The 14,640-nt window shown below is 39.6% G+C and overlaps 2 protein-coding genes across 51 annotated transcripts in view; one reads left to right on the top strand and one right to left on the bottom strand.

The window, feature by feature from the left end:
- camk2b1 (calcium/calmodulin-dependent protein kinase (CaM kinase) II beta 1) overlaps positions 1 to 4,787 on the top strand; it is a 74,033-nt gene extending 69,246 nt beyond the window's left edge. For all 50 annotated transcript variants that reach the window (XM_083526915.1, XM_083526890.1, XM_083526907.1 and 47 more), the window contains 2 exons: positions 137 to 371; positions 2,333 to 4,787. In XM_083526915.1, the coding sequence (XP_083383041.1) occupies positions 137 to 369 (233 nt within the window). In that variant the 3' untranslated portion in view covers positions 370 to 371; positions 2,333 to 4,787. The remainder of the gene's footprint in view (positions 1 to 136; positions 372 to 2,332) is intronic.
- A 3,689-nt stretch (positions 4,788 to 8,476) lies between these two features.
- Positions 8,477 to 14,620, bottom strand: LOC310718285 (retinol dehydrogenase 14). Its single transcript, XM_083527050.1, has 4 exons — positions 14,268 to 14,620; positions 12,305 to 12,547; positions 11,068 to 11,370; positions 8,477 to 8,884 (listed from the first exon to the last, which is right to left on the bottom strand). Exons 1-4 carry the CDS (start codon positions 14,386 to 14,388, stop codon positions 8,625 to 8,627), a joined length of 927 nt encoding a protein of 308 aa, XP_083383176.1. The 5' UTR covers positions 14,389 to 14,620; the 3' UTR covers positions 8,477 to 8,624.
- Between the last annotated feature and the right edge of the window lie 20 nt (positions 14,621 to 14,640).

Raw genomic sequence — 14,640 nt, 5'->3', positions numbered from 1 at the left:
CCCCAGCCCTAATTACAGCAGGCTGCACATTCCTAAAATCAAGACAAGATCCAGCTGGATTTAATGACACTGTAGGTTCTTAAATAAATGGTACATTTTGGAGTAAATCTCTTTATCTAATTTCTCTCTCATCCAGTATTGTCTAAGAACAGCAAGCCCATCCACACCACCATCCTGAACCCTCACGTGCACCTGATCGGTGAAGACGCCGCCTGCATAGCCTACATCCGCCTGACGCAGTACGTGGATGGGCAGGGTCGGCCATGCAGCAGCCAATCAGAGGAGACAAGGGTGTGGCATCGCCGGGACTCCAAGTGGCAGAATGTCCATTTCCACTGCTCGGGAGCTCCCGCTGCTCCACTGCAGTGAAGGTGAGCTGCCAAAACAACCCTTTTTTCCACTGAATATGTTCTTGTGCTGGTGCAGCTTTAGAGGAATAAACGGACTTCCTAAAGTTTCTCCCGGATTCACATTCGTTTATTTAAAGTACTACTTTATTAATGGATGTGTATCTCGAAACTATTGTTACATTCCGGGCAACTTTCCATGGGAACTTCATTTAGGAAATTTGGGAAATATTCCAAGTTAGAAACTTGGAATTTACAGTGCATCCGGAAAAAATTCACAGCGCTTCACTTTTTCCACATTTTGTGAATTTAATCTTTGTTTATTATGGTCTGAGAGTCCTAAGGAAATGCTTCTGTCTGGCCACTCTACCACTTGGTGGAGTGCTGCAGAGATGGTTGTTCTTCTGAAAGGTTCTCCTCTCTCCACAGAGAAACGCTAGAGCTCTTTTAGAGTGACCATCGGGTTCTTGTTCACCTCCCTGACTAAGGCCCTTCTCTCCCGAATACCTCAGTTTGGCCTGGCGGCTCTGCTCTAGGAAGAGTCCTGGTGGTTCCAAACTTTTTCTTCCATTTACGGATGAAGGCCACTGTTTTCATTGGGAGCTTCAATGCTGCAGAAATTTTTCTGTTCCCTTCCCCAGATCTGTGCCTCGATCCAATCCTGTCTCTGAGCTCTGAGACCTTATATAGACGTGTGTGTCTTTTCAAATCATGTCCAATCAACTGAATTTACCACAGGTGGACTCCAAACAAGTTGTAGAAACATCTCAAGGATGATCAGTGGAAACAGGATGCACCTGAGCTCAATTTTAAGTGTCATGGCAAAGGCAAAGTTTTTTATTTGTAATAAATTTTACAAAGATTTTAAACTAACTTACTTAACATCGTCATTCTGAGGTATTGTTTGTAGAATTTTTAGGAAAATAATTAATTTGATTAATTTTGGAATACAGCTGTAACATAACAAAATGTGGAAAAAGTGAAGCGCAGTGAACGCTTTCCGGATGCACTGTATCGGAATTCATGGGAATTAATTGGAAATTTGCTGACATTTTTATAAACTGTATCATATACAAATATAAATAAAAAAAAAATTTGGTTTGGTCATAAGCTGACATGTATGCAAACTAATACTTTTTTTATTTTTTATAAAATTTTTCACTTATTTAATTGTTAGTATACAGTGGAACCTCAGAGCTCGCGAGGGTTAGGGACCAAGACTGGTCGCGAGTTCCGAATTTTCGCGACCTTTTGATACGCCCCTTCCAACCCAGTAAAAACCCAAAGAACACTATACGAAATCGATTTAAATGAGTAAATAACACTATTTCACTCCATAACACTTAATTATTAGACAGTTTTTAATGAGATAAACCTTGATTAGAAATGTTATAACTAGCGTTTTGAGCAGCTCGCGGTTGCTCACGAGCCGATCTGAATGAGAGTCGCCGGTCGGAATAAAAGTCGCGAGCATGCGAGGTCGCGAGCGCTGAGGCCGCGAGCTCCGAGGTTCCACTGAAATTTTGTTCACACACATGTATGTAATGTATTTTTATGTAATTTAGGTGAATAATCGCCAAGATGGCATTTTTTGACATTATTTTGTGTGCAGGATTGAAGAAATGGTGTGTGTTTTATATAGGAATTCAAGGTGCGTGGCCTCAGTGGCCCTGCTGTGTGTGTGTGTGTGTGTGTGTGTGTGTGTGTGTGTGTGTGTGTGTGTGTGTGTGTGTGTGTGTGTGTGTGTGTGCGCGTGTGTGCGTGTGTGCGTGTGATTGATGAATGTGCAGGGTAGAAATTGCATTTAATCTGGATGTTTTAACCGAGATTATCCTGCAGATTATTATTTTATTTAAGTTGATCTCCATTCCAGTTTATTTCCATTAATCCCTGAAAATTCCCAAAGAAAGTTTCCAGTCTTGAGAGTTCCTGGAATCTTGCAACCCTAGTCATACCTGTGTGTGTGCCTGTGTGTGTGTTTACAGGAACAGCTTGTTGTAGCCACATGCAAGAAGAGCATCCAGCCAGAGAGGGAGAGAGAAAGGAAGGGAGAGGGAGGAAGGAAGGAAAAAAAGTCCAGTGTCAGTGCCTGATCCTTCCACACTGGGCTCCGCCCTTCACCTGTCAATCATGTCTCTGTGCAATGTCGACCCCACCCCCCTCCCTTGTTCCCCCTCCCAGTGTGTTGCCACAGCGTGCTGTATGTGAATGAGCCGATCGAGACGATCTCCGACTGTCCGTGCCGTGTCACGCTTTCTCTCTCTCAACGTCTCCGTGTGAATGACGAGCCAGTGTGTCGACCCATTTTTAATATTCTAATTCATATTATTATCATGGATATTCTTATGTCGTTTATTAATCTGATTACTAAACAGAAGCAATCGTATGTCATTTGTACATATTTTGGATGCTAGTGGTTTCTGAGTTAAGCATTCTTTCTTTTTTTCCTTTTTGTTTTTTTATATAGATAGCATGACACTCGGTGTATCCACGGTGGTTGTTTCTATAGTAACAGGGGCAGCGAGTTGAAGCACGGCGTTTTAAGTGTGGAATTATTCGAATCTCGACTACCCACTTGGCCTGCATGAATAGGGTGTGTGGGGGTAGAGCTAAACAGTGCGATACACAGCGATGTGTTTGGGGTCTTCCAGTCTCGTGCCCTTTTAAACAAGGTGAAAAGAGCACAGATTATTCAGCATCGCTTCCAGCTCTGCTCATCTGCCCTTCGTGGCCCGGGGCGGATCGGGCTTATCAGACTTCACAGCGATTGCGAAGGATCTAACAAAAGAAACATTACTAAATAGGATCACTAAATAATCTCTGTGTATAATCTTAGCAGCTCTGACACTGACTGCAGTATTAGTATTAAAACAGCCCATCAAACATTTCTATGTTACTCAGCTGAGCCAGGTACTGAACTGTATTACAGACAGTGTGAGTGTGTTAGTGTGTGTGTATCAGTAGCATGCCAGCTTAAATCGCATTATAAGCCATAAATCCAGCTGAAGGTGCTACATATCACTCTAGCCTGCATCCACCCAGGTCTTGTCCCAACAGCACAAATATCACATGGGTTTCTTGTATCAGCTCGAAGCTGATGCGTGACTAAAGGACTGGTTTATTAAGGCTTATTATGCGACTATTTATAGGATTTGGAGCTGCGAATGAAGATAGAAATTTTACATATGACAGAAGTGCAGACTGCGAGGGTTTTTTTTTTCTTTTGTGTGTTTTTAATATTAAATTTTGACACAGTGATCAGGAGTTTGTAAACATCATGTGTTTAAGTATATATTTTAGGGATAAGGTTAAATATGGTTAAGGATAAAAATGTAGTTATATATATATATATATATATATATATATATATATATATATATATATATATATATATATATATATATATATATATATATATAAACATGAAATATTTACTCTTTTTTTTTCTTCAAAGGATTGTTTGTACTTGAGAGCAAGTAACGATGCCGGAAGTGAATGGAAGAGCTGAGGATAGGCTGCGGATAAGGTATTGTTAAGTGGAAAACTTATAGAAGAGATACATCAGGGAATATTTCTTCCCTATTATTAGGAGTATGAAAGGTATAATGTCTTTCACATGAAGTGTACCTAAGAAAGATTAAATATATATCGCATTCAGAAGTGCCGGACCGTACGCCGGTGTTGCTTTATTTTCTTTTATTACTCCACCCCCGAGTGTTTTGGAGCTCCAGACGAGCGTGAGGCACTCAAATACGAGAGAAGCCTCGTGATCAGGCGAACGGGAAAAACCTTTTGTCCTTGAAGCGAGGCTTTTTCAGATTCTTATTTCATCGTTTGTGCCCTCAGGTTTTATTTATTTATTTATGTATTTATTTATTTAAGTATATTTTACCTTTTTTTTTTTTCATGCTTTTTAACTTCCGTCCTTTGTACAGCTTTTATTAGTCACAATTTTTCACTTTTTTTTTTTTTTTTTCCTCCATTGTTTTAAAGTGTAATAATAATAATATCAGGCTTGAGTGAATATTATCTTTAAACTTTACAGCTTTGATGGGCACCCCCCCCCCCCCCCCCCCCAAAAAAAAAAAAAAAGTATTTTACAGATCTTACAGTGAATCATTAAAATAAAAAATAATAATAAAAAAAAAATACATAATACAAAATAAAAAAGGAGTGCTGTTTGGGTACTGGAGCGACCCCTAAGGCAGTGAAGCTGGGTATCTGTTTTTGGCTCTAGTGCTGTGTTTCAGGCCAAGTGTATTTTAGAGTTGATTCTTTGTGGATCCCTTTTGTGTCCCACTCTGGATGGCTCATTATGTCTCTTGTATTGACACAAAGTGATATGAGACTAGTACATATGTTTATATGTGTGCTATATATTAAAAAATAATAATACCCCCACCAGTTCACTCCATGAATATATATACATATATATATATATATATATATATATATATATATATATATATATATATATATATATATATATATATATATATAAACCTTAAACAAAACAGCATGTAACTAATGTTCTTTGTGTGTTTACCATTGAAAATACTCATGTAAAATAAGTGATGCACATTATTACTATTAAACCGGACACAGTATTAAAGCGGCAGTTTACTAGCATTTTAGCCGGACTTTCTTTGCATGACGAGTCACTCAAACACGAAGTTTGATGTTCCTTTTCGTTCTTTTGTTTTGGGGTCATTTTTAATTTTCTATTGAATGCTGGTTAACGTTTTCTCTTCTCAATTTTCCAAGCTTTATAAGTGCATAACAAAATATTTTTGTCTCGAGATGAAGATTATGTAAACAAAACAGGTGTAATAACACTGAGATCAAGATGATAAAATCGGTGATATTATATCAAAGCATGCTTTTGTATTCAAGCTCTCTGTTGTCAGTGCAGGTGGCAGTGACACGTCTGAACGAACAGGAACCGAAACTGAGGACCGGATTTGCGTTCAGCATGAAGAATTGCTTTACTCTGTTGGATAGACACTGAAGTAATTATAGTGGTTGTGCTTAATACAATTAGATCTGTGGAGTGGAATCCCAGTTGCTGTAATTCATCAGGGGAGTAGAGATTATAGATGTACTTGCTTTCCAGCTGCGTCTTCAGTTCCTAATTGGCAGAGATGTGCGAGTTACGCAGTCAATTTATTGTATTTTTTACCTGCACTGACAACGCAAACACTCGACTCGGTTGTTTTAGTACCGTACCGTTTCACTCTGTTCCTGATTCCCTGCCGTTCTTTCGTTTCACCTAGTTTCTCTGAAGTTGAAGTCTTCATGGTAGCCTGCTGTCAGTTTTGGGTTCCTGTATAAGATATTATACTCTTTTATTTATCTGATTATTCTTACTCTTATTGTTGCTCTGTTCTCAAACTTGCTATGTGTTACCTGACTTAAGGAAATGTGTTCAAGTGTTCTAAATAAAAATTAAGATTGAAATAGGATCTGGTGGATTCTTCATCTGTTATTTTGTTACTGACATCAATTTAATCACACATAAATTGATTAAAGCATGATGTGATTGTTGTTGTGGTCCGGTTACTTTTTTGTACGACGTTACATCCCGATGTTGTTCAATTTACTATAAGAAAATCATATAGGTACTGTCTCATTATTAACCTATATGGACAAAGATTGTAGACAACTGAATTTAAGATGCTTTTTGATCATCCCATTCTACATTTATAGTCCAAATTTGCTGTGTAATAACCTCCACTCTTCTGGGAAGATCTTCCACTAGATTTCCCGTGTGTGTGTGTATATATATATCAAATCAAATTTTATTCATCACATACACATACATACAGGGTACGACATGCAGTAAAATGCTTTATATGAGCAGAAAAAGAGGGGAATAGGGTGGGGAGAAAGGAAAAAAGCAGATAAATAAAGTATAAAAACTATATAAATAAGATATAAAGGATATATAAAGATATGTATGTGAACAAAGAGAAAAATTTATATACAAGAAAATCCTTATGGCAGTAGACAGTGAAACAGTAAACAATGTGTACCAAAGTGTAAACAATAGACAATTTTAGTGGTGGGTTGTCCATAAAGTGTCTGTGTGCAGTATGGTGTGGTGTAAGTGTCCGCGTGCGGTATTAAGTGTCCATAAAGTGTCCGTGTGCAGAATGGTGTATAAAATAAATAAATATAAAGTACACTTTGCTGTGCAAGTCCAGAGTTTAAAGTGTCGTGGTGCGAAAGGTGAGATCTGTACAGAGAAAAAGTGTGATGATGGAGACAGTGGACCAGCTTTTAGATCCTGGGTGTTTCCACGTTTAAACACCGAATGGCCTGCGGAAAGAAGCTCCTCCTCATTCTCCCTGTGTTCGCTTTCAGGGAGCGGAAGCGTTTCCCTGAACGCAACAAAGAGAAGAGTCCATTGTTGGGATGGCTGAGGTCCTTCACAATCTTCCTGGCTCTGGTCCTGCACCGCGTGCTGTAGATGTCCTGTAGACGGACCCACCCTCTGGAGGGCTCATCTGTCCTGCATGGTGCTGTTCACAAACCAGGAAGTGATGCTACCCGTCAGAACGCTCTCAATAGTGCAGGTGTAGAAAGTCTTAAGCACCTGAGAGGGTAGTTTAAAGTCCCTTAAGCATCTCAAATGGTACAGACGCTGCCGGGCCTTCTTCACCAGGGTGTTAGTGTGACAGGACCAAGACAGATCCTGTGTGATGTGAACACCCAAGTACTAGAAACTGTTCACTCTTTCCACTGGAGTCCTGCAGATGTTAAGCGGTTGGTATGACTGCTCCCGCTTTGTGCTGAAGTCCACGATCAACTCCTTAGTTTTGCTGATGTTCAGGAGAAGGTTGTTCTCCTGGCACCATCTCTCCAGGTTTTTAACCTTCTGTAGGTAGGCCGTCTCGTCGTTGTTGTTGATCAGGCCCACCACAACAGTGTCGTCAGCAAACTTGATGATGGTGGTGGAGTTGGATGTGGCCACACAGTCATATGTGTACAGCGAGTACAGCAGGGGGCTCAGAACACAACCCTGGGGAGCTCCAGTGCTGAGGGTGAGGGTGGATGAGGTGTGTTTTCCCACCCGTACGGCTTGTGGTCTGTCTGTCAGGAAATTAGAGATCCATTGACACAGCGGCTGGCTGAGACCCAGGACCTCCAACTTAGAGGTGAGTGTGGAGGGAATTATGGTGTTAAATGCTGAACTGTAGTCCACGAACAACATCTTTGCATAATTCCCGTTTCTTTGGTCCAGGTGGCTCATCGTGGTGTGGACTAGATGAGCAATGGTGTCCTCAGTAAAGGATATATATATATATATATATATATATATATATATATATATATATAATACTGTATGAGGAAGTCAGGTGTGTCAGAGAAGTATGTGAGGGTGGTGCAGGACATGTATGAGGACAGTGTGACAGCAGTGAAGTGTGTAGTAGGAACGACAGACTGGTTAAAAGTGGAGGTTGGACTGCATCAAGGATCAGTTTTAAACCCGTTCTTGTTTGCAGTGGTGAAGGACGGGTTGACAGACAAGGTCAGACAGCAGACTCCGTGGACTATGATGTTTGCGGACGATATTGTGATTTGTGGTGAGAGTAGGGAGCAGGTTGAGAAGAACCTGGAGAGGTGGAGGTACATGCTGGAGAGAAGGGGAATGAAAGTCAGTAGGAGTAAGACAGTATGTGTGTGTGAATTAGAGGGAGGGCAGTGGAGTGGTGCAGTTGCAGGGAGAAGAGGTGGAGAAGGTGGAGGAGTTCAGGTACCTGGGGTCAACAGTGCAATGTAATGGAGAGTGTGTTAGAGAAATGAAGAAAAGAGTGCAGGCAGGGTGGAGTGGGTGAAGGAGTGATTTGTGATAGAGTATCTGCAAGAGTGAAAGGGAAAGTTTATAGGACTGTGGTGAGACCTGTGATGTTGCTGCTATCTGATCCATCTATCTGATCCATCTATCAAACATTGCATTGCTGCAACAGGTTTGGGTCTTCTAGTTCAAGTAAAGGGAAAATTTAACGATACCACATCCAAAGACATTCTATAGAATTGTGTGCTTCCAACTTCTATGTGCCCTCAATGTAATGGTTTGGGGAAGAAACACCAATTGTGTGGGAAATCAGGTGTCCTGATACTGATACTTGTGTCCATACAGTGTGTTTTTATTGTAGCAAAAAGCAGGTCAAGCTTCATGAATCAGTAGCCAAACACTTTAAACATGTAATTTTCCAAATACTTTATAAATAAACATTAAAAAAAAAATCCAATACACTGATAATCAGGCAGCTCTTAGGGAACTTTGACCAGTCTTTCGCTCGCCTCCCAGAGTTTTCGGGCCACGCCGCTGTCTTTGGCATACGGTTTTAATGAGGCGGTTTTGCAGTCACTGAAGTATCCCCCGCTGTGAGCCGTGACCTCGTCCGATACGGCGCAGTGCACGACCGTCTGCGCCCCGGCCTCGCACGGCACGAAAAACATAAACATGATCACCTTCATCAGCAGCCGGTACAGGAAGGAGTAGTGGCACGTCCAGTTACTCTGCACATAACCTGCAATGAGAATGAGAGCGAGGATGAAGCAAAGTCCAGCTGTCACACTGCTGCTCGTGCGGTCGCATTTAAATATACAGTCTTTTAATACTCCTTTGCTGAATTGTTTGATATTTGACTCCTATGATATAATACATTATATTATAATCTAATATAAAGTCATGTGAAAAGGAAAATGCATTCACTGAATTTATTATTTTATATATCAGGCCATAAAAATCTGGCCCTCATCAGGTCTTTGGTTAAAACAACCTCAGATGAGTCATTATTTATTTTAACAGCAATCATGCTGAAATGAAGAAGCCATGTGTGAAAAACTAAGTACACCTTTACTGAGTAACATCCAGGTTGATGACGATGATACACCCTTGATTAATTGATCAGCCACTGTGACAACCTCTATTAAAGTTGTATTAGTTTGTTGACCATTCAGGTGTGCATTAACACAACGGCATGAAGGAAAGACATCGGCATTGACCTAAAGTTCATTACAGAATAATTGCCACCTGAGGGGCTACAGATCGCGTGCTTCCAGTATTAATTTTTCCGTTATGCACAGACATATTTTTTAGATTCTTAGAAACATTTGATATGTATTTTATGTTACAATTTTATGTTGAGGAACAATTTTTCACAATTTTTATACACAAAATTTCACAGATTGGTAAAGCTCTGCTTATCTTTACTTCTGAGAGACTCTGACTCTCTAAGATGCACTATTTATACCCAATCATCTTACTGACTCGTTATTAATTAACCTCATTAGTTGTTAAATGTTTTTCTAACTGTTTAGTTTTAAAAACACGTACATTTTCCAAACTTTTGAACTTTTTTCAGATGTGTCAGCAAATTGAAAATGACTAGTTTCCTTAAAATGGTGCATTTCCTTTGTTTAAATATTTTGATATATTTTGACTGAAATTATGGGTTTATGGCATTTGCAAATCCATGCATTTTGGTTTTATTTACATTTATTACACTTTTTTGAAATTGGGGTTGTATATATTGGCCCTGCGCTAACCCTTATCAATCAGATATCTGATTGATAAGGGCCTTCTAGCCCTTATCAATCAGATAAGGGCTAGAAGGCCATTTCCAAACAATTTAAGCTCATCATTCTACAGTAAGGAACGTTATTCACAAGTGGACAGTTGACAATTTTCCCTGCAAATTCACCCCAAGGTCAGTCTGTGCAATGCTCAGAGAAATTGCAAAAAAAAAAAAAAAAAAAAAAAAAAAAAAAAAAAAAAAAAAAAAGACATCTCAGACTCTACATGCATATTAAACGTGAAAAATTAGAAAAAGAATGAACATGTATGTTTTGTTTGGAAAGGTTGCCAGGAGGAAGCCTCTCATGTTTCACAGCCACAGGACCTGGGAAACCTGCAGTCACTGAGTAGACCATGAACTCCTCTGTATACCAATGTATTCTATGGTCAGATATGAGGGGGGTCATTAAACACAATGATCCCAAGCACACCACTGAAAAAGAACAAAAACAAGGAGTTGCAGTGGCCCAGACAAAGGCCAGACCTCAACCTGACTGAAATGCTGCAACACGTTTTTTAAGAGAGCTGTGCGTAAACCACTGCCTGTAAACCTCAAATGAACCGGAGTCATAATTTCTTCACAATAAAGCAACATTGTACAGAAGACACCAAAATCCCTGCAATATTATTTCATTCAGAGACTAAAAGTCATTTAGAACACGATTATTTCTATATATTGCTGAAAAAACTGCTTCTAAAAAGTGTACTTAATTTTTTTCACACATGGTTTCTCCATTTTTGTTTCGTTTTTGAAAAATAATAAATACACACAGCGTAATATGTCGTGTGGTGATGTTCATTCGAGGGTGTATTTACCCAATTCTAAGACCTTATAAGGACCAGATGGTTTTTATTATGTCCCGATATGTAAACCACAGACTTCTCAAAGGGTGTACTTTTTTTTTTACACAACTGTGTATGCATATTAGTTAATTACTCCAGATAATTTATAAGACACATGGAAACGCTTCTGTGCCAGAGTAGATGATTAGTTATTGGCAACAGCAATAAGTAAATCATTCATAGTTATATTTGTCCATTCTCCTAAAGGGTGCCAGTAATTCAGCACAGGAGTGGACTATATTTAACAGAAGTGTGTGTGTGTGTGTGTGTGTGTGTGTGTATTCATATCACCAGGATGCACAGCGTAGGCAGTCACTCCTTTGCCCTCTGTGATGCGAGCCAGCTCCTGGGTGAAGTAGATGTTTGCCAGTTTGCTGCGGCAGTAGGTGAAAAAAGGGAACAGGTTGTAGTTCAGGTCCTGAAAGTCCAGTTTCTGGTACTTGTAGCTGGAGCAGGTGAGGGTGATGACGCGGCTCGGCGCGCTCTCCTTAAGTCGCGGCAGCAGAAGATTGGTCAGGAGGAAGTGACCCAGGTGATTTACGCCAAAGCACATGGAGAAATTATCATCGGTCCAACTTAGGACACTGGGCACACCTGGAGAGAGAGAAAAGAAAGCAGAACAGTTCAGAACGAGAAGTTAGAACACGGTTCCTTATACATTCACAGTGAAGTTGATGGTACTGATGGAAATCACAGCAAATCAGTGTTTACTTTCTGTCTCTTGAGACTTGATTCCATATAGTGGTTGATTCCATATAGTAATACATATGTAACTTTTTTTCCCCATTCATATTTCTATTCCTGTGGTAAGAGTTGGACCACAAAAAAAAGTGTTTACTGGTTTCTACTTAATTTTTTGTGTAAATAAATTTCAATCAGCTAAATTATTGGACATATACACTGATCAGGCATAACATTATGACCACCTGCCTAATATTGTGTTGCTGCTTTTTGCTGCCATCCTCAGCAGTTTGAGCTACAGGAGCTCGTCTATTAGATTGAACCACATGGACCAGCCTTCACTCACATGACCAGGAACATCCCACAAAAGCAGCAGTTTTGGAGATGCTCTGACCCAGTCGTCTAGACATCATCATGTCAAACTCCCTCAAATCCATACGCCCATTATTCCTGCTATTAACACGTATCAACTTTTAGGACAAAATGATCACTTTCTGCCTGATGTATCCACCACCTAACAGGTGCAATGATGAAGAGATAATCAGTGTTGTTCACTTCACCTGTCTAATGTTAATAATAATATGATCGCTGTATTTGATTTCCTTCATAAATCAACATTAACTTTCATGCTGTTCATGCCATAGATGGAAAGAATTCACTTAAAACATGCTACAGATCTTTAAAGCAGCATGCTGTTACTTAATGGTTCGGTGTGTAAACATTTACATTCATCTTCTGCCTGCAAGATGAACTGCAAGCGCAGAAAAACATTCCTTCTCACACCAACAGGCGCAACCAATATCAACCAAAACATCAAATCTGCCAGTAATATGTTCACCGTTCTCACCTGCATTATTGATGAGAATGTCCAGCCTCTTCTCCTTGCGCAGGAAGCTCTTGCAGAACTCTCGGATGGACCTCATGTTGGCCAGGTCCACCTCCATGAAGAGCACGTCCATGCTGTGGCTCCTGTTCTTTATCTCCCGCACAGCTTTCCTTGCTCGGTCTTCATCTCTACAGGCGATGATGACTCGGGCACCTCGCAGGGCCAAAGCCACAGCAGTCTCTTTGCCCACCCCAGAGTTTCCGCCTGGAAATGAAAAAACAATAGATGTACGCGGGAGCATCACGGGCATACAATAAAAGTCAAAGCTTCGCACACCCCTCTTTCTTCAGAGTTTTTTCTATATTTTTTTATTATTTTTAACATGGTACATTAATACTTATTAAACAGCCCAGAATGTTTTAGATTTTCGATTTTTTTCAAAGTAGCTACATTTGGCTTTGATGACATCCTTGCATACTCTTGGAATTCCCTCAGTCATCCTCATGAGGTAGTCACCTACAATTGTTTTCCATCGATTTGGAAGACTTCCCAGAGGTGTTAAGTGCTTGTATGCTTCTTTTCCTTCACTCTCAAAGCATCTCAATTGGATGATAATCAGATGATTGTGGAGGCATTTTATGAACCAAACCAGATGGGATGGCATGTCACTGCAAAAATGCAGTGGTAGCCATACTGATTAAGTGTGCCCTTAATTTTGACTAAGTCACTAACATTGACACCAGCAAAGCACCCCCACACATTTAGGAGACACTCATTCACCTTTTCTACGTCTAACAAAGACACGGAGGTTAGAACCAAAGATTTGAAAACCAATTTGGATTTGTCAGACCAAAGGATAGTTTTCCGCTGATCTAATGTCCATTCCTTGTGTTGATTGGTCACTTCTGCTCGTTATTCTTCCAACATAATGGTTTCTAGGTTTAGGCTCATGCTGTTTCCTATTAACAGTGGATGTTGAAATAAGTGGGCTGGTAATACTACTAAACTTATCCTCTGCAGCAGAGGTAGCTCTTGGTCTTTTTTTTTTTTTCCTAAGAGCGTGATTTAGCATAGTGTTTGATGGTTTTGGTTACTATATAATTTCTTGCTATAATATGGATTTGTACAGTAGTTATAGTAGCATTAATAGGACAAAAAACAAAACCTGACACTTGTGACTTGAAAAGCGTTCCAGGTGACTACCTGAATTTGCTGAGAAAATGCCATGAGTTTGAGAAGCTTTCATTAAAACTAAATGTAAATACCTTGGACAATCTGAAATGTTAAACATATTTGCACTATATTTTGTTTACTATATAATCTTATGAGTGTGTTTTTAAAGTCTGGATGTATTTAGTATAAATGTACAATGTTAAAAATAATAAGTCAAGTCAAGTCAAGTTTATTTGTATAGCGCTTTTCACAACAGATATTGTCTCAAAGCAGCTTTACAGAAAACAACAGTGAAGGTGAATGGTGTGCGTTTGTCCCTGATGAGCAAGCCGTGGCGACAGTGGCAAGGAAAAACTCCCTTAGATGATATGAGGAAGAAACCTTGAGAGGAACCAGACTCAAAGGGGAACCCATCCTCATATGGGTGACATCAAAAGTTTGGTCATAAATCTTTCAACAATAAGGGGGAAAAAAACACTGAAGGAGGTGCAGACTGCTACTATACATGAATACACATCAGTGATATCATTTAATGTATTGTTTATAATATTTAAAATAGTATATTGTATTTGTGACAGGAAAACCTATACATTTTGTGATCCAAATCATTTTCAACATAAAAAAATAATCTAATGGTTAAACGCTATAGAACGGACGTTTCAAACCACCTCCTTATTAATAGTGTAGTGCACTACACAGAGCGCATCATTACGTCATCTCCTACGTACTGTAGTGCGCGAGTACAGGAAGTGGACGTTCATTTGACATTCGGTCACTTATTCAGCCGGTTCTATGTCATCGAAAAACTTACCGGTGATCAAAACCGTTTTTCCATCCAGTCTTTTCACATCCATGCAGTACCTTCTGCGCTTCATCCACTTCATTCCCAGGAAAGACAAAAGAGCAGCGAGAATTGTGTATAAAAGATACATTTTTTTCTTTCTTGCTAACAGCCTGGCTAGCTAAACCCTAAGCACCAAGGTACTAACGTGAGCTATTAAAAAATAAAACATATATGCGTTATATTTTGATCTCTAAAATCATCCTATTAGTGCAAAATAATAACAAAAAAATTTAACAAGCACCCAGAAACATTTAAGTTGCAGGAGATAGCTAGCGTCCCTGTTCTCGTGTAATATCATCCAAACCTCTAGATGGCGGTAAAGAACATAATCTACAGCGCT

This window comes from Silurus aristotelis, assembly GCF_946808225.1.
Source record: "Silurus aristotelis genome assembly, chromosome: 23".
Taxonomy (NCBI): domain Eukaryota; kingdom Metazoa; phylum Chordata; class Actinopteri; order Siluriformes; family Siluridae; genus Silurus; species Silurus aristotelis.
The sequence above is the reverse complement of the archived record's forward strand: the minus strand, read 5'-3'. Positions and strand labels throughout refer to the sequence as shown.

What these genes read in the sequence shown, in the direction of transcription:
- LOC310718285 (XM_083527050.1), bottom strand. Translation starts at nt 14,388, where the DNA reads ATGTATCTTTTATACACAATTCTCGCTGCTCTTTTGTCTTTCCTGGGA. An exon ending in AAAAACGGTTTTGATCACCG is followed by an intron (nt 12,548 to 14,267) that starts GTAAGTTTTTCG and finishes TTTCATTTCCAG; the next exon opens with GCGGAAACTCTGGGGTGGGC. An exon ending in CATTCTCATCAATAATGCAG is followed by an intron (nt 11,371 to 12,304) that starts GTGAGAACGGTG and finishes CTCTCTCTCCAG; the next exon opens with GTGTGCCCAGTGTCCTAAGT.